This window comes from Halichoerus grypus, chromosome 5 (genome assembly GCF_964656455.1).
Source record: "Halichoerus grypus chromosome 5, mHalGry1.hap1.1, whole genome shotgun sequence".
NCBI lineage: Eukaryota > Metazoa > Chordata > Mammalia > Carnivora > Phocidae > Halichoerus > Halichoerus grypus.
In genome coordinates, this window is record NC_135716.1 from 53,417,033 (window position 1) to 53,441,774 (window position 24,742).

Genomic DNA, 24,742 nt, shown 5'->3' on the forward strand with positions numbered 1-24,742 from the left:
CTTCACCATCTACATATTGTTTTTAACAAGAAAGTGTTGTATGTTACTACTGCCTTTGAAAATAAAGAATCCAAGATATTTTTCTCTTTCCATTTTTCTTTGGCATTTGTTCTTTAATTAATTACCACATGTGACTTACTGACTACACAACTGTAGGTTAAGTACAGAGATTTACAGAAAGAAAGGTTTTTTTTTTTTTTTACTTGTATGTTTTACTTGGATAGTAAATATTGGTGCAGAGATGGCTAGAAAACTCAGGAACAATTTCTCAAAAGGAACTGTGAGTATATATATTCTTATATGACTGAATATATCCTTATACATTCATATCACAGCTAATGGGATAAGTGGAGAAAGTGGCAATTATCTAGGTATTTTACGGGAAAAAACCCCTTTGCATCAGTTATTTGGATATTTTAAGAGTGGTATATTTTGTCTGGCAATTACCTGAATTTTCTCATTTTTTTCTTTTTCCTTTGTGTTTGTGTGTGTGTGAATCTGAGCAGTATTTTCTTCTTTGAAAAATGAAGAGCACCAAGGAGAACAGTACAATCGGTACTAGAGATTTAATAGTCAGATTAGATCTTCGATTAGATTAGACTAAAGCAGCAGAGAGGTTAATTGCACTTAGTAAAATATGAAATAGACAAACACATATATAATTATTTTCCTACTCTTCTAAATATGTAGTCTCCATATAGATCAGAATCAGTGAACTTACAGCTCTTTCTTTGGCACCTTCTTTTTCCATGTCATAAATTAAGCTCCTCATCCTTCTTTTAACTTGATTTTGGCCCGTGTGTGCGTGTGTGTGTGTGTGTGTGTGTGTGTGTGTGTGTGTGTATGTGTGTATTGCGTTTGGTAGTTTGACTGCTTTGGGGTCCTAGAGCCTGAGGTCAGATTATTTTCTAAAAGTCAAATCTATCATCCTATTTAGAAATACTTTTGGGTGCTCTATCACTGTGATTTTCTTCTTGAAAGAGGAAATAGATGAAAAGGATTTTATTTAAAACACTTGTATACTATATTAGCTTGAATTTGGACCTTAAAAATGGTTGATGAATATAGTTGATGAATATGTAATTGAAGATTCAACATTTACATGAAAAATAAATCTCACATTTTTGAAGATCTATTTTAACATCCCAGAAGATCACTGATATGAGGTAATGTTCTAGATATTTCTGCTACGATGATGTAATGTTAATTGGCTTAGCACAAAAATGGATTCTGTCTACATTCATTCTACCCACCTCTCCCCCACCAAAATTATGGTTTCCTAAGATATAATGACCAGGGAGGGTTTGAAAGACTGATGTTTGAATAGCTGAAACAGCATACTTTTCCTGCAGGAATAGATATCAAATCAAATTAAGGGACATTTAAGAAGGTCAAAGCTATACAACCCATCCCTGGGTTGTACAGAAACATATGAGGCTCTTAAATTTCAATTTGATTGATTCTTGGCAAAGCAACTGTGACAAGGAAAAGAAATTGGATGACTTGAATCAGTCCTTGTGATAAAAACTGTTATAAGAGCAGTAAATTGTACCAATCTGAGACCTCACCTTACCCTTGCTTCCAGTTAAAGCTCCTGCCAAGTTTAATGAGAATCCCACTATATCATGCAGGGTTTTGTCCTTTTTTTTCTTTCCCTCTAATGAAAGACATTCTTACAGTCCTACATGAAGATTAAACTACACTGGTTTACAGGAGTAATGAAAGCACTTTATTCTGTTTATATTTCAAGACTTCATTGCCCACCTAATTTTGAGTATGAAAGGATATTTTTTCTTAGGCCCTCAACACTACCAGGTAGTATGAATAAAATGATAACCTAAAATGATAGCTAGATGGTTGGGACTTAAGTGAGAGAGAGCCGTCTCAGACACTCAGGAGAGTCTGTTCATCTGGCTGAGTAGAGTTCTCACACAGGAATGACTCTTCCGTTCCCTGTAGCCTCCTGAGCTGGAAGCAACTGTCATCTGAGGCTGCCATGATGTTCTCTGAATTATGTCTGCAAAATAGCTTCCTCTGGCATCTAAGTAATTTAAATCACTCGCTGTTACTTTTTTTTTTTCTTCCCATTACTTTCTAATTTTTTTGGGGTGAAGACTGGAAAAATACTTTCCATCCATTCTTTTTTTTTTTTTTTTTAGAAGTATTGGGCTGCCCATTTTTTTTTTTTAAGATTTTATTTATTTGTTTGATAGAGAATGAGAGACAGAGAGCATGAGAGGGAGGAGGGTCAGAGGGAGAAGCAGACTCCCTGCCGAGCAGGGAGCCCGATGTGGGACTCGATCCCGGGACTCCAGGATCATGACCTGAGCCGAAGGCAGTTGCTTAACCAACTGAGCCACCCAGGCGCCCCACTTCCCATCCATTCTTAATTCAGCCAAAACTCACACTTCCTATCCAGACTAATTATTGCATTTGTGGGCTCAATTTCTAGAATCAAAAATATTTTGGTTATCAATGATAATGATACCGGTTTCCTTTCTCACTTTGTTGTAGTGTGTGGCTTTTCTCCAGAAAATAAGACCTGGTTTCTACTTCATATGAATTTTAGAATTAAGTTTGTGTCTTGTGTCTTTGCATTGCCTAAAATGGTATGAAACTACAAATACAGTAAATTACCTACTATGTTCTCAGTGAAAGCAAGAACTTTCAGAAATGGAAAATGCAAGACTTTTATCACAAGCGCAAAATAAAAACAAAACAAAACAAAACAAAAAAAACCTGTCATATAAGATTCAGATGACTTTATCTTAGTTAATGGGCCAGTTGACTTTTTCCCTGAATGGACAGTGATTTAGATACTAAGGATACAGAAAATGAATCCAGAGAAAATCCTATCTGTCAATTACAAGATGGGGCTGGCTGTCTTCATATAATGGAACACACTAATTTATAGAAAACACTGTGAAGAAACAGTAGGATTAAGCAGAGACCCCACAGCAATTTGTGTGACAAGCCCTAGACGTTAATCTTGATTGAATTCCTCTATCAGTCTGAAAAGTCACTAAAAGTTGAAAGCATATTTCTTGAAGAGTTTCTATGTAAACTTCTACTTCCTTGGAATGGTGTGAAGTTTCTATGCATTCAAAAAGCTCCATATTTTTTTTTAAAAAGATTTTATTTATTCATTTGACAGAGAAAGAGAGACAGCGAGAGAGGGAACACAAGCAGGAGGAGTGGGAGAGGGAGAAGCAGGCTTCCCGCCGAGCAGGGAGCCCAATGTGGGGCTTGATCCCAGGACCCTGGGATCATGACCTGAGCCGAAGGCAGACGCTTAACGACTAAGCCACCCAGGTGCCCCCAAAAAGCTCCATATTATTGTTTTAGTTCTGAGTGTGTTCTACAAAATACATGCTACTTAGTTACTAGCATCAATCGTGAATAAAAGTATTTTACCTTGGTGTCACTGCCAAATATTTCTTAAAGTTCTACCAGATAGAATCTTTATCTGGTTAGTATACAAACTGCACTCATACTGGTCTCACTAAATGTTTTCTTAGGAAATAAATGGTTTATAAATAATTAATAGAAAATAACTATTTCAGACAACGGCCACAAAAACCTCATAGAAGGGCAAGCATTTTGCTTGCTTCCAAAAACCTAATGAGAATTCCAGGATCTCATTTAATGAAACTTTGTAAAATGCACAGTATGTAACATTTACTTAATAGCACCCTAAAAAGTCAGATTTTTAAATCACATTCAGTAGAGTTTTATTTCAGCCTTCCATTCAAAAACCACACATTACATGCTTCTGTAATTGGTATAGCGAATGAAAACTGAATAATCAGTTAGTTTTTCCCTCTGACTGAAAATAAATCGTGACTTTGCTAGTCACACTTAATGTGCCAGTCACCCTATATTATGGAGAATAGAGTGAACAAATACATCTTTTAAAAAATAGGAAATATAAATATTGTTAAGGTTTAGAACTATCTGATATTTAAAAAAATTACTGTAGTAATGTTATTCTTGAGTAGCTCTGGGAGGAGAGGAAGTAACAGAGCCTTGGAGGTGAGCATGAAGCACCTTAATGTTACCATGTCTGCAGTGGGATCTTCAGCGTCCATTCTTGTTTTCGAGGCATGAAAGAAACCCTTCAGGTTAATCCAGCTAGAGGACAGAAATTGCTTTTTTGTTATGGAAATTAAATGCTACTTCCTCAAGATCTGCCAGGTAAAAACTCATTTTCTGAAATAGGATTCATCAGATCATACACTGGAACTTGAATTAGTATAGTTTTCTGCAGGGAACATAAAGCAACATACAAAGCGAGTATGTAACACTCTTGAAAGCTCTGCATTCTAGTCAGCTGGTGTCATCGCTGCTACAAACAGGATTACAAATATAAAAGACAACTTAGTCTAAGGCAACTGGAATCACTAGCCACAGCATTTTAGACTTGGAAGGAACACTTGAAATCATCTATTATTCTTATTTTATAGATGAAGAAATCAGATTAATAACCTTTATTGCTTTGAAGGCTCCCTTAGGGGGTGATCGGTGGTGGGGTGATGCTGGTGGCAGGGACAGAATGGAAAACAGAAGTGGGAAAGGGGCGTCCTAAATGAAAGTGATGGTAGGCTTTTAATAAATCAATGTCTTTCTTTAATATCAAAATCTTAAAAAAAAAAAAGTAGGTATGGAGTGAGAGTCAAGAGCCCAGATGTTGGAGCCAGATTGAGTTCAACTTTTCTTTTCTTTTTTTTTTTTTTAAGATTTTATTTATTTATTTGACAGAGTGAGAGAGAATGCAAGCAGGGGGAGTGGGAGAGGGAGAAGCAGGCTTCCCGCAGAGCAGGGAGCCTGATGCGGGGCTCGATCCCAGGACCCGGGGATCATGACCTGAGCGGAAGGCAGAGGCTTAACGACTGAGCCACCTAGACACCCCGAGTTCAACTTTTCTCTCCACTAAATGTACTAGCTTCGTTTTATGCTACAGACTGGTATTTCTGCATACTTGAAGTTTTTTGCTTCTCTCACGTAGCACTTACCCCCTAACTGTAGCTGTGTGGATAGTTTCAAAATGGCACTAGTTAATGGCACGACTATGATTGTGTGGTTCCCTGGCAAAATTAAAGAAAGCCCTACCACCTTTATTCTTCACAACAGCAGGTAATCAACTCTCTCTATTCAAGGAGAAGAAGGAGCCAAGGGAATGTTTCCTCTACATTTATATGCAATGTTGTTTTCTTTTTCCCCCTAATGGAAAGAATATGAATAGGAGCTGAAGACTTATGCTCTCGCTCAGGATTTTTTCAACTTTAAACAATTTATTAAACCTGAACAGGAGTTTATTTATCCACAAAATGGAGACAGGATATTGTTGTAAGGATTGAATTAGGTGTGTGCTGGGAAACTGAAATGCTGTACTGATATAAGAAATTGTTAGTGAAGATTCTTCTTCTATCAATTGATCTATATTCTTGAGGGACCTTTTGAAGTTTTACCGGGCTTGGCTATAGTGAGATGTTGTGGAACACTGTTTTGTACAATTCTGCCAGCTTCTCTTAGTTCATCCTTATCTCGAGTCAATGAACACAGTCAGAGCTCCTACGATGTCCAAGAGAGACATAGTGGTTAATCAGGTGAACTCTGGGATTTGACTGATTTGTCTTAAATCCTGTGTGTGACTTTTCCTCTCTCCCTTTCTCACCTGTGAAAACGGGGATGATAATACCCCTCGCAAGTGTTTGGCATAGTCACAGATCCCCGCAGAGTTAAGTACTCAGTACACGTTAGCCTATAGTAGTAGGGTTATTGCCAGCCACAGAGGTGCTACGGGGGAGACAAAGGAAGTGGAACATGGTTCTATCCTAAAAGCCCTCAGCATGGTTGGATCGAAGACAGAGAAATGTCTGTAGAAAACAGGAAGTAAGAACAGCGCATGATGAGGAAGCTGGAGTGCAGGGAAGTGAGCACTAGATTTGAAACCTAGCTCTGCCCCGAACATTTGTGCCCCACAGCAAGTCACTTAACTTCCCCTGGCTTCCGCTTTCCTTTCTTGTCAGGTGGGGATAATGAAACCTGTTTGGGGGTTGCCATAAAAATTAAGTGGGGAAAAAGAGCCTAGGGAGGGGGCGCCTGGGTGGCTCAGTTGGTTAAGCGACTGCCTTCGGCTCAGGTCATGATCCTGGAGTCCCTGGATCGAGTCCCGTGTCGGGCTCCCCTGCTCAGCGGGGAGTCTGCTTCTCCCTCTCCCGCTCCCCCCTTGTGCTCTCTCTAAAAAAAAAAAAAAAAAAAAAAGAGCCTAGGGAGGACATGAGACATGTAGATGGCTCATGTGTAGTAGGGAAGCAATAAATGACCAGGAAGATGTTAGCAAAAGGTGCTATTTGATGATATATGGCCAATTCCCACATTTACTGGGAGACAGTAAATCTGCTATAAGAGTTCATAGGAAGGAAAGATCAAGGAAAGCTTGACTTGGGGAAGCTACTACTATTTGCTTCAAGGAGAGCAAATCCTTTCTCAGAAGCAATTCTTAGCTGACGACCCTACGTATTCCCCAGTCACTTCTAAAATTTAGCAGAAGTGATAAAACGTGTAGTTTTCTGGATAGAAAAATTTCAGGGCTATTTGTTATTTGTCAGGAGTGACGGTTTCCCCTTGCAATTAATTTAGATGCATAAGCTTTCTTTCCACCAGGCAAGCAGGACACAAAGTCCTGTGTTCTCTGCAGGATACATTTTTCCGCATTTCTTCTCTTGGGCACATTGTAACATAGCTCCTCGCAATTTGTAACCAATACAGACTGCAACTGTGAACACTCTTTTAAGATTTCATTTTAAGAAAAATTTCAGTGAGCGAAATCCAATTCTTTCAAAGCTACTTAATTTAATTTCTTCCATGTTAGCCCTGAACTTAGAAAAAAATTTTCATCCTAAATACGGAGTTTCATTTTCTTTTTTTTTCTACTCCTAGACTTTTTTCTTTTTTTAAGCCAAGTTTTTGGTTGATAGAGAGATGCAGTTCTTTTCTCTTTACTTTGTGTTTGGCTAGGTATTTCAGAACCCTGCTAGATTTTCTTAAATGAGGAAATGTCTACATTTCCTTTAAAGCTGAACTTTCCTACCAGGTGCAATGTATTATGAACTTGTGAGGATTTACATTGTTTTAATGCTTTCATATAAAGCTGCTCCTTTGTCATTATTCTATGTTTATGAGAAAGTAGGAGCCTATCATTACCTGTATTTTATGGCCTTTAAATGAAAAAATATTGAGTATTTTTATATGGAGATTGCTATAATCAACAGTATCTAATTTGAAAAAGGCCTATACAACCCTTTTAAATGTAAGCACATATTAATATGTCTGCAGTTATGTCATAAATATAATTCCTAGTTTATGTACCATACATTTATATGAAATTTTGGAGGCAAAATATTTAAAATGCTCTTTTCTATTGGTAGTCAATTATCCTCCCTTCAGCCATTGTAAAGTCAGATGCCAGATGAATGCTAATTTGATTTCTCAGGATATCTTTATTATTCTAATGATTACATTCTGCTAACATCTTCCAGATTTATATTGACTGGTACCTGAAACACTATTGATTGAAAAGGTGTTACTGTCATGAATGACTGAGGAATAATATGAAACTCTACGTATCCATAGTCTTTTCCCACCACAGTCATCTAAGGAATATTACATTTGTACTGTTTGGCCCTAGTGTCTTTGTTGTGCTCCATCTACTAATGGATGGAGAGGAAGAAGGCTAAATTGATCCAGATAAGAAGGTACCTGGAGTTATCTCTGAAAGAAAAGATCTAACTGGAGGAAGGGTGTTGGAAATGGAAGGACAGCAGGAGAGTGCCAGGTAGGGAAGAGACTGAGGAAGCAGGGGGGAGGGATTTCACAATAGCTAAGTGCTGTGGAGATCCCATGAAACTGATGGGTTAATAAGATTGTAAGGAGAAGGGTGCCTGGGTGGCTCAGTTGGTTAAACGTCTGCCTTCGGCTCAGGTCATGATCCCCGGGTCCTGGGATCGAGTTCCGCCATCAGGCTCCTTGGTCTGCGGGGAGCCTGCTTCTCCCTGTCCTCCCCACTTGTACTCTCTCTCACTATCTCTGTCTCTCTCTCTCAAATAAATAAATAAAATCTAAAAAAAAAAAAAGATTGTAAGGAGAAGAGACTGTGTGTGGTGTGTGTGTGTGTGTGCTACATGATATAATCCCCCCTTTCCTGCTCTCTTGTTTTTCTTTAAGAGAGAGAGGGAGGCAGAGGGAGAGGGAGAGAGAGAGAATCCCAACAGGCTCCATGCCCAATGCGTGAGAACCTGCCAAGGCGCTTGGGCAGATCTCACAACCCTGAGATCATGACCTGAGCAGAAATAAAAAGTCAGAGACTTAACCCACTGAGCCACCCAGGTGCCTTCCTTCCTGCTCTTTAAGAGAACTTAGTGTAGACTTTCACATCTTAATGTTTCTTATTATTTCTACTGAATGTGACATTTTATGTAGATGAGCCTTACTGGGCAGACAAGAACGGTCAATTTTATTGGAGTTTTATATATATTTGAAGTAGGATGAGATACAAAATATTTGACGGTGAAAAACAAAATGAGAAATAAATGCAAGAAAAGTGTATTTTTAATTTTGGCATTGCCCAGAGTGGACTTGTCTTGGAGATACACTATATTGGTACCTGCATCATAAATATAATATCAGCTCTCCCTCTATCACAAAGAATTGAATAGTGATCATTTCTTAAATTCCAAGTAATTTCTAGTAGATTTATTACTACATGTGGAAATTCACAAATCACGAGAATTTAGATGTTTATTTTATTTTATTTTTTTTTTTTTAAAGATTTTATTTATTTATTTGACAGAGACACAGCAAGAGAGGGAACACAAGCAGGGGGAGTGGGAGAGGGAAAAGCAGGCTTCCCGCGGAGCAGGGAGCCAAGGACTCTGGGATCATGACCTGAGTCGAAGGCAGATGCTTAATGATTGAGCCACCCAGGTGCCCCTAGATATTTATTTTAAATGATTACTTCTATTTAGTGTTTTCATCATCTATTTAGGGGGTCTTGGAAGGAGATTAATTTTTTTATTACAAAGTGCTTAACATTCAGCTGTTTAATTAAGCCTCATAACAACCATGTTAGGTGGCATTTAGGTGGCATTATTTTCCCCATTTCATGTTTGAGAAAATTGTGGTATAGAAATGATAATTTGCTCAAGGATTATCTGATAGTGAGTAGTGGGGCAGCTTCAAAACTATGTCCATCTAATATGCAACCTACATCTAATCTGCAACCTACATCTAATCTGCCAGAGCGCTCTCTTTCATGTAATAGGAATGTTCCTGACCTCAGCTTTTTTTGGGGGGGTGGGGAATTTATAGTACTTTTTTAATTTTCATAACATTTTGCATTCTTTTGAGCTCCATGACGAGTTGCTTTTTTCTATTATACAAAGCGTTCCCCTTTTGTTTTTAACTTTTGGAAGCAGCTTTAAGCCAACATTTGGGCTTGGGTTGCTTTGTCTAAGGTGGACTTGTACGGTTGCTCGATGGGGTAGACTCAGAGGGTAGAGAATGTCAAGGTGGTGCTGGTAAGGGGCAAACATGGAACTAGCAGAACAATTTGTACTGAATTTTACCTTTTCCTTTTCAACCCTCTCATATTTTGTATTTCTATTTGCAGGGGCACCCCTGCTTTGCTCAACAATTCTCTTAGCTTGATGGCTGCCATCTTGGGCCACTATTCCCCACCCTTCCCTTAAAGAAGGTTGGGTTGGGGAAAAAAATGAGTCGGGACTGACTGCAAGAGATTAAACTTTGGATGAGTAAGTGCTTCTTCTCAGTCGGCATTTATTTAAGAATTTTAAAGAAGAATCTTGGGTAGGACCTAAGCACAAGTCCTTCAAAATATCAGATACTGTTGCCCAAGCAATTCACTCAACATTTAATTTCAATTTATTATTTAGGAAGTGTTTTTCAAAAAAAAAAACAAAACCCAAAACCCCCAAATGACTCAGTTTCTGTGCTCCTGTTCCCTCGTTATTCATTCACTAAATGTGCATCAGTACATGGGTAAAATATCCAGGCATTCTATCTAATGACACATAATGTTAGGGGTTCCATTTATATAGTATTTGACAGATACTAATCATTTTCACATTTGTTTCCTTGGTTCTGAAAAGGACCCTCTGAGACAGACAAGGCAATATCTCGCCACTTTACAGATGTTACAACAGAGGCACAGAGAGAAAAAGGGACCTGACCAAGGTTGGCTAGCTGAGAGAGTCAAGACTAGGGCTCAGAGCTTCAGGATCCTGCTCCTGGGCTCTTCCAGCAATGCAGCACCGGCCACATATGGAGAGGGGCGGAGCTGTTAGGGCTTAAGTCCTCTATTCTCTTGAGTCCAGAGTTGCAGAGCTGGTCAAAGGAGGGAAATCACACTAGAGGGCCATGCTGCTCCCCACACTGTGCCAGGGACCCCAACAGTCACCAGCATTAGGTTTGATCCAAGTGTGGTTCTGGACCAGCAGCGTCAGCATCCCCTAGAAGCTTGTTAGAAATGCAAATTAATGAGACCCACCTCAGAGCCACAGAATGTGAATCAGAACCTCTGGGGGTGGGAGCTGAGTGCTACCGATGCTCAGTAAAGTTTGAGAAACGTTTTAACTAAGGGATTCCCTGGCTGGATTGGTTGATAGAGGAGACTAGTTAGATATTTCAAGTTTGTATCCTCTGGGTGGATTGTAGTACTTCCTAACTGATATTCTTTGTGTAGCATTATGTACTGTCTTGTAATACTGTAGGGTAGTACAATAAAGTTTTTAAAATGGTGGAGACTTCCAGTTATGGTTATAAGCTACTACTATTGGCATTCAACTTTTTTATATGTACAGAATCTTGTCTTCTACAAAAGACTAAATTCCCCCAAGCAAGAGAATCATGTTTATTTATATTCTCATGATACTTAGCTTCAGAAGAGAATTGGTGCTTGTATCTATTTTACTTTGGTAAGTCTTGTCATTAACTACTAATGACTTTGGACTAAAGGCAAATATGTTTCATGTACGACCTCCCTCATGTGTGCATATTTGCTTATAGGACTTACAGGAGTAAATGCTAAATTTTATTAGTTTTATTTTTTATTACATATATATTTTAGACCATTATATTCATATAGAGTATATATCTAATACATATTATATATATATGTATATATATGTCTTTATTAGACACATATTCTGGCCCTGGCCCTGAAGCTTACCACATATGAACTTGACTGGGTAAATTCTTTGAGCCTAAATTGACTCATTTTAAACAGAGCAACATGTATACTATGCCCATTTCATAGGGACTATGTGAAGATTAAAAAGGCTAGAGGAAGTGAATATTTTCTAAGAACTACAAGGTCCACTATAGATAGATCATGCTATCTAAATTTCTTTTGAACCTTTTATATTTTTCAATCTTCTATGTTTGTCTGCTCTCTTTTTAATATAAAAGGAAAAGGTAAGTCTGAAGTAGAATGAAAAACTTTTAAAATGACGGGAGTTTTGGATCATGTAATCTGTGCATCAAAAGACTAGAATTGACTCTGGTAATTTTTCATGTGTTTGAATGGTGATAATGAGAAGGATGAGAAGGATGCTAACTGGCGCTTCTCAGATAAAGCTGTAAGACTTAAATTACAACCACAGATATTAGTGTTGGGAATAACAAAGAACTTTGCAGTCATAAGGACAATATGTTCCGGAGCAAGGTTCCAAGGGAGCCTACGATAACTCTCGTGTCAGCTCAACTGAGGCTCCCTTCCCATGGGAGTCTGGAAGTGATAACAAGGAACATCTTGATGAGATTTCCTGGTGTCCGTTTTGCAATAGTCAGTTTATTGTAGGTTGAGCTTTGTCACATGAGTTAAGCTTCTGTCTACTAGGATACCGGAACTGAAAGATTATCATTAGGTTCACTTCGAGTGGTGTTATTGAATGGAAATCAAACTGGGGCTGTGGTGCACAGGGGTGGGTGTTGAAAAAAATCTTCCAAAAGAGGGAATAGAGTGCTAACAAAAAATTAAAGCTTAAAATGCTCTTCCATACAAGTATTTGTGGAACTAGGTTTAGATAGAGTTCATCCTTTTCTTTTTATCCTGATATAAAGACCTGCAACTTGAAAGGTGGAAAGATTGATACTCTGATGATCTATTGTTACACTAGTTACTTGTTCTGTGGATGGTATACAAATTCTGACATCAGAAGTACAATTATTCCAAAAGAATAACTGCTAAATAAGCACTCATACAGGCATTGCTTTATGATTTTGCTTAAAAAAAAAAAAATCAGTCCCAGGCAATGTTATTTTTAATGTACTATACAAAAACTGTTAATTATCTGTTTCTGGTCAAATTTTTTGAATTTTGTAATTTTTCCAAGTATTAAATATTTTAAACTGGAGGTCGACAAAATTACAAATGAGAAAAATCTTAAAACTTTTGTTACGGTTTTGTAGTATAATGTATAGCTGCTTCTCTTAAGTACAATTCCTAGAGAAGCTATATTTCCAGATGACTAGCAAAATGACTGCCGAAATGCATTAATTAACCTTTATATTCACATAAAAGTGTTTTGTGAGAACAAATGTACACAAAATGTTATCTTTAATCATGGCTAATAAAAATGGGTTGTATAAACACAGGTTTTACTACTGCAAATGTCTCCTTGACAAATGACAGGACCTGATTCCTTTATTAAAAGATAATTAAAAATGTTTCACAAGGGATTCAGAGCCTTCCTCCTGTCTGCTTGCTTTTGCGGTAATAAGGGGAAGAGTCTTGAAGTAATACTGAATGATTATACTAAATGTGGATGCCTGGGTAGTATATCTCTTTTAGTTCTAGATTTATTTCATAAAACCAAATTTTAAAGTTAAATATCTATTGTCTATGGAAGGAGGTAAGGGTCCCTTTTAAAATGTGATAACCATGATGACATTGATTAGATTAAGTCAAGATTTTTTTTTTTTTTTCTTTCCAGAACTGGTCATCATGGTGTGTCCACATCAGAAGTCCCTGCTACTCTCTTAGCTGAGCCTTCAGACAGCCATGTGCGCCATACATTACAACCGCCAAGGTCTCATAGCTCTTGTTCCCCCAGAAGCCTAAATCAAGGCAATTAGTTTAATAAGCCCCAGGTTAGCAATTAAAAGTAGTCATCAGTTTGAAGGTATCTCCTTTTTAAACTGAGTCTGTGCTAAGAAAGGATAAGACCATCTCAGCCTTGTTAGACAAAATGGCGGTCTCACAGGTTTGACTGCCATGGTGGGAACACCTCTGACATGGAGCATTTATAAGAGTAGCCTGTACTGGTTAAAGGGACAGGTTCTGGAACCAGATGGCCTGGGCTCAAGTTCCATATCCAACTGTGTGATCTTAGGTAAAAGTCACTTCACCCCTCTGTGCCTCTGTTTCCTCATCTGTAAAAGTACTTACTTTTTAGGATTATTGGATGATTAATGTAACTAATAATGTGTAAAGTGCTTAGTGCCTAGCATGTTATATATGCTATATAAGGATTAAATCAATCAGTAAAAATCATTTCTTATAGATACTCTAAAATTTGTGTCTATGCTGGAAAAATGAATCTTGAAAGAGAACAGTGGCAGAGGAAAACCATTGATTGACAATAACAATAACAAAGGAATGGATAACCTTGAGGCTTAATCCAACCTCACATTGCATAATAATATATCCTACAACTCTATGGCCAGTTTTATTTGGGACTATGATTTTAGTGCCCTATTTGGGATATGCATTTCTAATATGAGATTATTTTATGTATAGTATAATTTTGTAGGATAGCATTTCCAGAAATGTGGTAATTCACCCCACTGCATGAGAGCACTGACATATGGTATTTTTGGTGCTATTCTTTGAAGACCAGTTTTTTTTTTTTTCCTTTAGGTTGACTTTCTTAAAAAGTTAGTATGGAATAATGGAGGTCCTTTATTGGCTTAAGTAAGGAGAAAACACATACATAATCTGTTTTCAATTATGCAGTCATACTCAATAAATTATCAATAATTTTCTCATGTGGAAGAAATTCTCTGTTAGAATAATTTGGTAAGTAACAAGTATGGGCTATGTTGAAAGGCAATTTTAGTGCTGTTCAATCTGTTTTAGTTTCTTCAGTATGTGGAGTATTTGTAGCGAATTATCTATATGGCAAATGGGATTAACTATATGGCACATGGAATTAGGCAAATTTTAGATTATCCCATAACTAAAAGGTTGTGAGTTGAACTCTTTGTTCTGCACATTGTTTTGTAAATAACAGTAAGCTAGCAATATTGATTTATCATCTTTCTCGACTGTACCACAAGCCATATTCATTTTTCTAACATACACACACACACACACACACAGCCAAATTCTCATTTTCCACATTTCTCTTGAAGGTCTTCTGCTGAGTCCTACAATATGAATATATTTTTAAAAATCCAATTAAGAAAAGAGTGATGGCAGAGAACACATAACTCCCAGAGGAATAAAATCCCTAAGAGTACGAAGGGGGAAGTGAAATATTTTGTAAAGATTGCCATGCATTTGAAAATATGAAGACCTAATACCAAAGCTTATTATGGGAGGAACACGTCTATCACAATTCTCTATTTCTAAAACTGACATGTTCCGTGGTTAGAATCAGCATCATCTGGGAGTTTGTTAGGAATGCAGAATGTCTGGCCTCAACCAGACCTACTGTATCAGAATTTGCATTTTAATGTAAATCACAGATAATTCATATGCACATTAAAGTTTGAGGAGCACAGTAATATGAAACTATTAAATATTTTACAGATGGATTATAGTTACGCAAAACATAAGAGAAAAAAATCTCTGCCAATGCAAACATAGAAAAAATCTACTTTTGATGATCCTAAAAATTAGTTTATGCTTGTTTTTGGTACCCCCTCCTCAGTATCACTTTGTATCTACGTTTTAACTGCTAGCCTGCAAGCTCCCTGAAGGTGGACACTGACATTCGGGTATGTCCCCAACATCTTCATCACATTTTAAATAAATGAATAAGTAAACTATGTTTTTGTTTAATTTATTCCTTTATTTAAACATTAAAACATTCTGTTCCTAAATAATTTTGCTATTACTACTGGCCATTTTCTACCATTCATGCACTAAAAACTCCCCAAAGTAACATAAATAATATTATAATAGCTATGTAATAAAACTAGAAAGTAAAATCGTAAGAGAATGACTAACCAGGGTTAACACCCATTTCCACTCATTTTATCAGTCTCCTTGAAAAAGTGCACAAACCCTTTTCATCCAGTAGGGTAAAGTATGGCATTAATTTATTGAATAAGCAATTGAATGTTGCAGATTAAAAAAAATTTTTTATTAAATAGTATTTGAAACTGGGTTAAAAAAAAAAAAATCAATCACCTATTTCTTTAGAGAACTAGATTGCCCTCTAGTGGGGTGAAAGCTAATGTGGACTCTAAGGTTTTCCAATTGAGAACCAGGAAAGAGAACCAGCCTCAGTTCTGGAAACATCTGGGTCATCAGCTAATTTGGTATTTTCTTCTTATGTGGCAAATTTCTTGCATTTTTCATATAAGGTCACAGATCCTGTGACAACAGTATAGTGTGTGTTTCTCCAAGAAACAAATAGGAAATTGGTGTGAGCTGGAATGAGGTTTCAGCAGCTTGGGAGTGGCCACACCCAGAGCAGGTAGCCACGTGCTCAGGGCCAGTGTCATCCAGCCTTGTGAGCAAAGAGCTCCTGAGGTGGAATGAGGCATATAGTCAGTCCTGTTCAGTTGGAGTAAAAAACAGTGGTGACTGATAAATCAGGAATTTTCCTTAAGATGGTCTGGATTCATTAATAACAAAAATGCTCAATTAAATATGTGATTGATTCATCTCCCATTTCATTTTTAACTGTACAGATTTAACTTGAAATTCTGGATGAAAGCAACTACTAGATATTCACAGAATTAAGTAACTATTTTGATCCTACATTGTAGGGTGGAAAACTATTTTATTGCGTGAATCAGCTCCATGCACTCTGAAAGGACTGACGGGCACTCAGGAATGTGGCAAAATGTAGCCTCTTGCAGCCTTTTCATCACAGAGAACAAGCTTGGCCCAAATGGCCGAATGCTTATTCCACAATCTATCCATTAATAATTTTAAAAATCCCCAAAGTAAGTAAATGTGTTTTTAGTGCAACAAATAAAATCCTGCTAAAAATGTTAATGACTAAGAGCAGAGGCAATTGTTCTCACAATAAAAATAATCCCCTCCCCCTTAGGATAGAATAATTTACTACAAATTTGTAGGTCACTTCACAAAACCATTGCGAATTGTGACTGAAAAAAAATTCCAGACTTTAATGTTAAAAACCATTCAATCTTATTTATTATTTTAAAATATACTTTCAGAGAATTTTAACATGTAGATAAACACCACTAGGTTTACTAATTTATACCATCATGTATAAATGTATTTGGGCTACACTGGGTCACATAGTGCTTATTGCAGGCTCAGCTTACTCAGCTGGTATTAACCATATATATAATTAATTGATAAGCTACTGCTATTTCTCTTTCAGTCTGATCTTGCAATCCTGACCAAATTCTCATTTTTCCACTTCAGGTTATTGATATATCCATTTAGAAGGTGCCCACTTCATTAGAATAGATAATGGGGAATACTATATGCACCTAGTACAATCATGCTGAATAATTGTTTAATGAATCAGGAAAAAGCACCCACCCTGGTGATTAATTGATTATGCTTTGCAACTGAAACGATTTCAAAATCCATTATTTTAGTATTGTAGAGGTTGTACTTCTCTTCATGATTTGCAAATACAGCTTACTCATGGCAGAAAGGACCCTTGCATTTGTCACATTTTGGGTGGGATTTTTGTTAATGGGATGGTGGCTACCATTTCACAATCCAGGTTTCTGTGCAGGATTGAGACAGTATCAAGAATCAGCAATTGCAAGAACAGTTTCAAAAAAAAAAAGAAAATAAACAGTTAAAAATTTGTGCATAACCTATATATATTGATTGATAGATATGACCTTATGGAATACACTGTGAAGATCATAACATCTCAATTATATATGCATAATTTTACCCATTGCAGTCACAAACAATTATCTGCGGAGAATTTTCCAGCAATTTTTGGCACACAAACCCTACCCTTAGGAAGCACCTGCACATAATATCCGACCCACAAGAACATATGTAGTCCAGACAGGAATTGAAAATACATTCGCTTTATAATGTAAAATGAACAACAGGACAAAAAATTCTTTTTTTAAGGGGTGGGGGAGAAGGAAGGGAAGAGTAGAAGGAAGAAAAGTGAGTGCAACAAGGGTTAATAATCCTTAACCAAATTCAATCATTCAAACCTTTTGAACAAATAAGGCCATTGAGTCATGAAGTAATAATAATAATAATAATGATTTGAAATAATACTGATAATGATGAGTTTGTAGCCGCCCTTCTGCAGCAGAAACCTCTCGATGGGGGTGCAGAACGCAGAGCGAGACCGCCCCATCCCTCATTCTGAGAACCTTTCTGGACTTGCGGGTGAATCGCGAACTGTGAAAAGCGGGGTAGCTCAGGACACTGCGCAGAAACCCGTCTCCCGGGCTGCACCCGCGGGGGCGAGCGCCCAGCTCGGGGGAGGGGAGCACAGGGCGCGGCGCTGGGCTCTGCAGGGCTGGCAGCGCTCCACGCGCCGGCTCGCCAAGTGCGCCCCCACCCGGCCAGCGGCCGACTGGTCCCGGCCGCCGCTGGGAGGGGTGGGGCCGAGCCGCGCCTTGCTAGATTAGCGAGGGTCCCTTTTGGAGAGACTATCCAAAGGGTCTACGTCCCGGGAAATGATAGAGAACCCGGCTTGGGCCGAGGGCCTCAGCTGGGGGAAAGTAGCCTGAACTCCGCGGGCTGTGGGAGAGCAAGAAAAGAAAAACCCTCCCCGCACCACTGGGAAGGGGTCACCTCTGCGGTCTTGCCGCCGGCTGGGGCGGGGCCGCGCCTTTGTATGGCCGGGCGGGGCTCGAGCCAGCTTTTCTGCAGAGACACACTCTTGGCTTGGGAGGGGCTAGGCGCCAGCTCTCAGAGCAACACCGGGTGTCTGCGCCAAGCCAGGGGGTGTTTGGGCTGTTCTGGACTGCAGGGCTGAAAAAAAAGGGGCTCTAGGACTGCAGACCGTTCAACCGCCCCTCCCCAAGTCCGTTTCTTCCGCACGCCTCGGAGCCCGAGGTCTTCCCAGCACCGCGGAAAGGGTGGGGCAGGGCGGAGCTGTGCAGAGCGAGCCCTGTCCATCGCTTTTTCCCTTCTCCGCATCCCGCACCGGGTCCCGGGGGAGGTGGTGTTTCCAGCAGTCACCAGACCTCGGGCCCCTCCCTGCCTGTCCACCCCGGGGGCCACCGAGAGCTGGAACCATGGGGCACTTAGAGGCGCGCAACCAGCTGGGGATCTCTGTGTCTCAACTGTTTCCCTGATATATAGGTTGAGCCTATGAAAATTGCCATTAATTGGCCCTGTTTGACCTAGAAGACGGGTATTTCACGTGGCTCAATTTAAGAAGTTGGCCTCTTTTGTATCTGTATTATTATATCTACACTTATCTAGGTTCCCAAAGCTTTTACCCAAAACGATCAATGAGCTCAAAGAAGCCTTTATCCGCGTCAATGTCTAGTCACCCTATGCAATGTGATTTTGAAAAAGAAAAAGGCTGGGCGCCTGGGTGGCTCAGTTGGTTAAGCAACTGCCTTCGGCTCAGGTCATGATCCTGGAGTCCCGGGATCGAGTCCCACATCGGGCTCCCTGCTCAGCAGGGGGTCTGCTTCTCCCTCTGACCCTTCCCCTCTCATGCTCTCTGTCTCCCATTCTCTCTCTCAGATAAATAAATAAAATCTTTAAAAAAAAAAAAAAAAAAAAAAAAAAAAAAAAAAAAAAAAAAAAAAAAAAAAAAAAGAAAAAGAAAAAGGCTAACCCACTTTTTTCCTTCTCTCCGTAAAACAGAACAATGAGGCCAGGGTGGGGAAGGCAGGGGCTCTGGTCAGGTCTCATTCGGAAGCCGAGTCGGAGTCAGGAGCGACAAGCGCGGGGCGTGGCGCTGCTGTCCCCCACCCCAGGGCTGGGCTCCTGGGTGTCGCGCTGCGCTCCCCACCCGGCCCTCTTTCGGCTGAAGCTGCTGCACCCCGCAGTGGGGAGGAGTGAGGGCGCCGGCGCGGCTTCACACAGGGTGGGGCCGTCCGCATTGTGCGCCCAGCGCTGCAGGTGCCTCCCCCTGGGACCGCTCGTCCTACACAAAGAAACCCCACCCCAGCGCCTGCGAAACCGCTGTCCCTCCACCCCTCCCCACCGCGCGCTTCCCCGCCCCTGCAGCTGCCCACCCGCGCCCTCCATGCCCTCCCCGACTTCCTTTCTCCTTCCCCTCCCTTTCCCTAAAACAAAGGAGCGTAGCACCCCATCCCCCGCCCTAACCTCCCCGCACCGCGCCCCAGGACTAGCGGTTTTTCCGACGAGACAATACCATAAAATTTGCCCCGTTCTCCACCCGCCACCCCCCTCCCGCCGTCTCCACCCATCTTTCAAACAACCTAGAAGGGACCGATTTGACTTCGCATTTTTCTTTTTCCTTTCCGCCACCTCCCTCTCCTCTTCCCCATTTTCTTTTTTTTAACTAGAGAATAAAGGATGTTACAAAGCACTTTCCAAAATGTCCCTTAACCCCATTTAAGGCAAACAGTAAAGGTAGCTCCCTCCCCCAACGATTGAGCCCTAATTTTAAACATGGAAACTGAACAAATTCTCTTCCCATGGGAGGGCAACTTACCTGCTTCTACCTTTCAAAAGAAAATTTTAGTTTTAGATTTCCAGGGACCCACTCTTTGCCCTTCCCAAACCCCCAGAACTGCCTTCGTCCTTCCCGGTTTCTGTTTTATCATTACGTCTTTTTCTTTATAAAATATTTCCGAATGCCTTCAAAGCTCTAAGACAGAAGGTGAGAGGTGGGCTCCAGGTCGAGCCGAGGGAGAAGGAGGCGCGATGCCTTACCCATTGCTGTTTTAGCCATTGTAGGGATGTGCAGATGCTGAGCGGTGGCGAAGGCGAAGGGTCCAGCTACAGCAGCGGAGAGAGCGAGAGAGAAGACTGAATAAGGCACTGAGTCTGCAGAGTGGGACCGTGCGAGAGAAAGAGCAAGAGGCAGGAGCCCATGAATAATTATCACTCAGAAGCTCAAGCAGATTGGCTCCCAAGGTCCCCTGACATGACTCCCGCAGAGTCAGAATCTCCAAGCATTAAATATTGATCGGCCAATGGTGCTGGAGTACAAAGTACCAGAATGCAGTTTGAAATGGAAATTAGTCCTTCCCTGGCAGCTCCCCCCCGTTTTGGGGGCCTGATAGTACAGTCCAAGTAGAGTGGAGCCTTAGCCCAGAAGCCTCCTAAGAGCTAAGAACTGGACTGTGTCTACCTGTGAGCCAGGATTGACTTTGTTCACACATGTTTTATTGCACAAATAGACATAAAAAGGAAAAAGGATTTAGAGCTTGGAGAAGTCTTCACAACTTGCTGACTATTGGAAACATCTGTTTAAACATTGTGGTTTTACTTGTTCATGTTTTCTCTTTCACCTTTGGCCCTGTTTTGGTAGTTTCTGGCCTCCCAGGGTGACCTCATGTCTGGCTATGGTGGTAGCTTGAAACAGAAATGCATTATTGCCCTTTGTCTCTCAGCACAGTTGGACTCAGATGTCTTGGACTCTTGAAGGTCTCTCAACAGAGTGAGGCCTGGTGTTTTCTACTCTTGGCACAGAAGGAAGGGGCTGTCTGGGCTGTTGGGAATAGGGACAAATAGTTATGGTCTACCTGGGGACCTCATGGAGGAGGATGAGAGTCAGCTTCCTGTGTCTGTGTCTTGTCCATCTGGTTACAGGGCAGAACCATTGGTTTGAGCATTGGAGGAACCATAGGTGGATAATGCCATTCTGCCTTGGAGATGTAGGATTACATGGATTGAAACCTCAGTGACTTTTGCAAGTCTCAAAGGAGAAACCTTTATACTGAAAGCTTCATGGAGATGAAAGGTGTGATCTGGAGCATGATTTTTCAGAGATCCAGAGACTCCATTGATAATAGGCCAAAGAAAGACATTTTCAGGTTTCAGGCTGAGAGCAATGTGGTGTGTGAGGATCTCCCAGATCAGGTGCAAAAAAGTGACCTTTCATTAGAGAGAAGATATTCACTAATTAATTCTGGTTGACTTAATGAACATCATTCATTAATTCATTCTTTCTCAGAAGACTCACATAAATATTCATTGAGCATTTATCATGTGCCAAGCTTTGAGGACACAACGGTGAAAAAGATTTTAGACCTTGTTCTCATGGAGATTTTAATCTCTGTTAATTTAACACTTCCGTGGTTTCACTGAGCCTTCCTCCATTCTAGATCCATTCAGAAATTGTGGTTTTTGACATTTGAAAAAAAAAGGCAAAGGATTGCTAATTCCTTGCGTTTGAAAGCTAAAAGAATAGCACATTGCTGAAATTATGAACATATACAAAATCTTGGCAATTTTTAAATTTTACAGAAATGATTGGGATTATTCTAATGGATGAAATAAATTCTTAGCAGCTTTCTATTAAACGACATTTCAAAATTTCTTTCTAGCCTCATGAATAATATGCAGTTTTGAACACATAAAACCATCTGAAAATAACAGGCACTCTCCTTGGTGCTGAAATAAATTTCTTCACCTCCTATTAACTTGTAAGACGTTTACACCCCATGGACATCTTGCTGAGTGATAGAAAGTACTGGAACTAGAGCAATTCTAACCTGCTGAATCATAGGAAAAATAAAAGATAAAGTGGGGATCAATAAAATTACTTCTTGAACAGGAAGATTTAGAAATTATTTTTCCTGTCACTGTTCAGGTCTGTGACTATGACACAGCAATAGAGCAGTATGGAAGTTGGCAAGGTCTGGAAATAAATAACCATTTTCTACCTTTCTATGGTCATTTCCCACTTTAAATGTGAGAGCTAACTCCTTCTCAGTGGAGTAGTTACGAGTATGAGAAGAAGGATCTTCAGCATTCTGTGTGACTCATATCTTTAGGGTATTCCTCTTCTCCCCACCACCCCCTTTCCCCTTAGGCTATGTATCATCTTTACATATTCTTTAACTTCCTTGGAGAACAAGATCTCTAAGTCATGGCATTAATGTCTTTAACAATTATCACTAGCAGTTGAGTAAGATCTTTTGCACTTTTAATTAAACAAAACAAAACACACATTCTACTGTCTAATCTCTTATCCTATGGTGAACATGCCTTACTAATGGATAGGAATATGAGAAGGAGGTCAGTATCCATGGGGCAAGTGTCAGATGTGTGTCTCTTTTCTATTTCTGACTTTCTGGGCACTAGTCACCTAACCTCAGCTATGCGTGATTTTCAAGTAATGTCAAGCAGGGGAGAGGGTAGGTTGTTAGTATGTTTTACTATAGAATATAGAGATAGCAGGCTGTCATCAAGTGGTGAAGAAAAACTAAATAAATTCAAAGAGCTGACTTATAATCAATTATTGTTCTTTCTTTTCTTTTAACATAACAATTTCAATCATGGACCTTGGCCTGGGAGGGTAGGGGCAAACAGGAACAGAGAATTATCTTATATTCAATAGTTTATTCATCATTTGTTCAGCTAATTCATTCACCCAACAAATATTTATTTAGTGAAATTTCGGGCTTTTATAGTATGAAATCAGCCAACCTTCTCCCTAATGTCTAAAAAATACACAGTGAAAGAAAATGTAACCCCCACTTCTTTAAGAAAATGCTATTAATTTTGGAGGACAAATATTATCCTGTGTATCAGAGTGTTCTGGTTGCAAAGTATAAAAAAAAACAACCAAACTGGCTCTGATAATAAAAGGTGTTTTTTTTTTTCTTTTTATTTATCTAACTACAGAGAAGTAGAGTAGGCCCCAGCAGTCTGGAGATAAGAATCAGCTTTCCTTGAAGCAAGTGGTTTTGATAAGAATGGGTGGATACCCAAATTAAAGAATAGGTACTAGGTCTGTAAAAAGTAAAATAAGGCCAACAGTTACCTATCTTCTAGGATTTGGGGTAGACTGAAGAGTTATAATGTATAAACTGCCTAAAAAACTTGGGATACTTAATAAATTATAGATACTATGTTTATGGTTTCCAATACATTTAAAGTTTTTAAGGGTAGGGACTGAGTAGCGTATATCTTTATATCCTTTTTGTTGCTTGGCTTCATGATTCACATGGTTGTAAGTCAATAAATGCTTGTGAACTAATAACAACAATAATAAAACACTGTTGAACATAATTCAAAAGGAATGAACCTGGTGAAACCATAGTGATACTTTCAACCACCTTTCTTTGCTTAGCTCATGTTGGGAGCAGTGAATAAGCTGTTTACCATTGTTTCTTTACTTATATGCTGCTCATTCCCTAAAAGACATAGGTGGATAGAACTCACATGAGTAGACCCTTGTTAACTTTTTAAAATCTTTAACAGCAGTAAGAGGAAGTTGTGGAAGTCAAAGATGTGCTAACAGAGATTTTAATTACTGTGGGTTACAGTGTATTGTGTATTATCTCTGTGACGAGGCCTGAAGTGTTGATTTCTTTCCAAACTGGGGAGGAACAGTTGCTTTGGAGGATTAGCTGATGTAATCTAATGTAGTCATATGATTTTCTGCTATTAATAATCAAGTGTCTGGGAAAGAATCCTAAAGTAATTATTAAAAGTTAGTAAGATATGAAAAATATTGCTAGAGTTGAATTAATTGTTTTGGTCTGACCTCAGTTGATTACAAAGGAAGTTTGTGGGGGAAAAAAAAGGCCATAGAATTTTTTTTTAGGTGATTGGGAATGCAGTTATAGCTGAAGAGATCTAGAAATGCATCTAAAATAGTAAGATGAAAAAATAGTTAATTGACTAACATTTTGACTATGTTGCTATATTTAAACCCTTATAGATTAGTGAAAAGTAAAAAGAATCAAATGTCCTCTGATAGCATTGTCTAATATGGTTTATTTAAAAGGAAAATCATTCTGAGGAGGGAGAGTTAGTGTTCCTTATTAATAATGAAATCTATATTGTTCAGGAATTTTCCAACGTGGTAGAGTTGTTTTCTGCAATGGTGAATGAACATATTATTTCTTCTTAGATCAGTTATTTAAAGATGAAGAATGCTTAGTTAAAGCATTTTTTTTGTACCTAGGGTTTTCTTTATGTTCAAATGGGACTTCTACGTTAGTAATTAGTATAATTTATCTGGAAGCAAAATGACCTATTGAAATTAGTAAGTCCTATTGATGGTTCTATAATTGAACTTTTCTGAAAACGAATTTGCTCTAATCATAAGAAGGACTTAATATAAATTTAATAAGTTGAATCTTTACATTAAATTGGTATGTTGAAAAACTGTTTGCTATCTTGGCAACAACTACCATGACTCTCTCCTTCTCTCTGTGAGTTGATTTACAGCTTGAGTCCAAGGAGGACATTAGTTGGACACCACTGAAGCTGGGAAGTTGATTCCCCTTGGGATTCCACTCAGCATTTTAGCTTACAACACTTGAGTGGGAACAAAATGGAGATAATACTGAAGTGCTTGGAGGAGAAATCTAGGGGAAGTATGACTCACTCTATTTATCCCATAAGTCCCATTTTATT

The 24,742-nt window shown here is 39.2% G+C and overlaps 1 protein-coding gene across 1 annotated transcript in view; it reads right to left on the bottom strand.

The window, feature by feature from the left end:
• STMN2 (stathmin 2) overlaps positions 1 to 20,304 on the bottom strand; it is a 48,884-nt gene extending 28,580 nt beyond the window's left edge. The window contains exon 1 of the mRNA XM_036110938.2: positions 20,078 to 20,304. Coding sequence (XP_035966831.1) covers positions 20,078 to 20,096 — 19 coding nt within the window. The 5' untranslated portion in view covers positions 20,097 to 20,304. The remainder of the gene's footprint in view (positions 1 to 20,077) is intronic.
• Between the last annotated feature and the right edge of the window lie 4,438 nt (positions 20,305 to 24,742).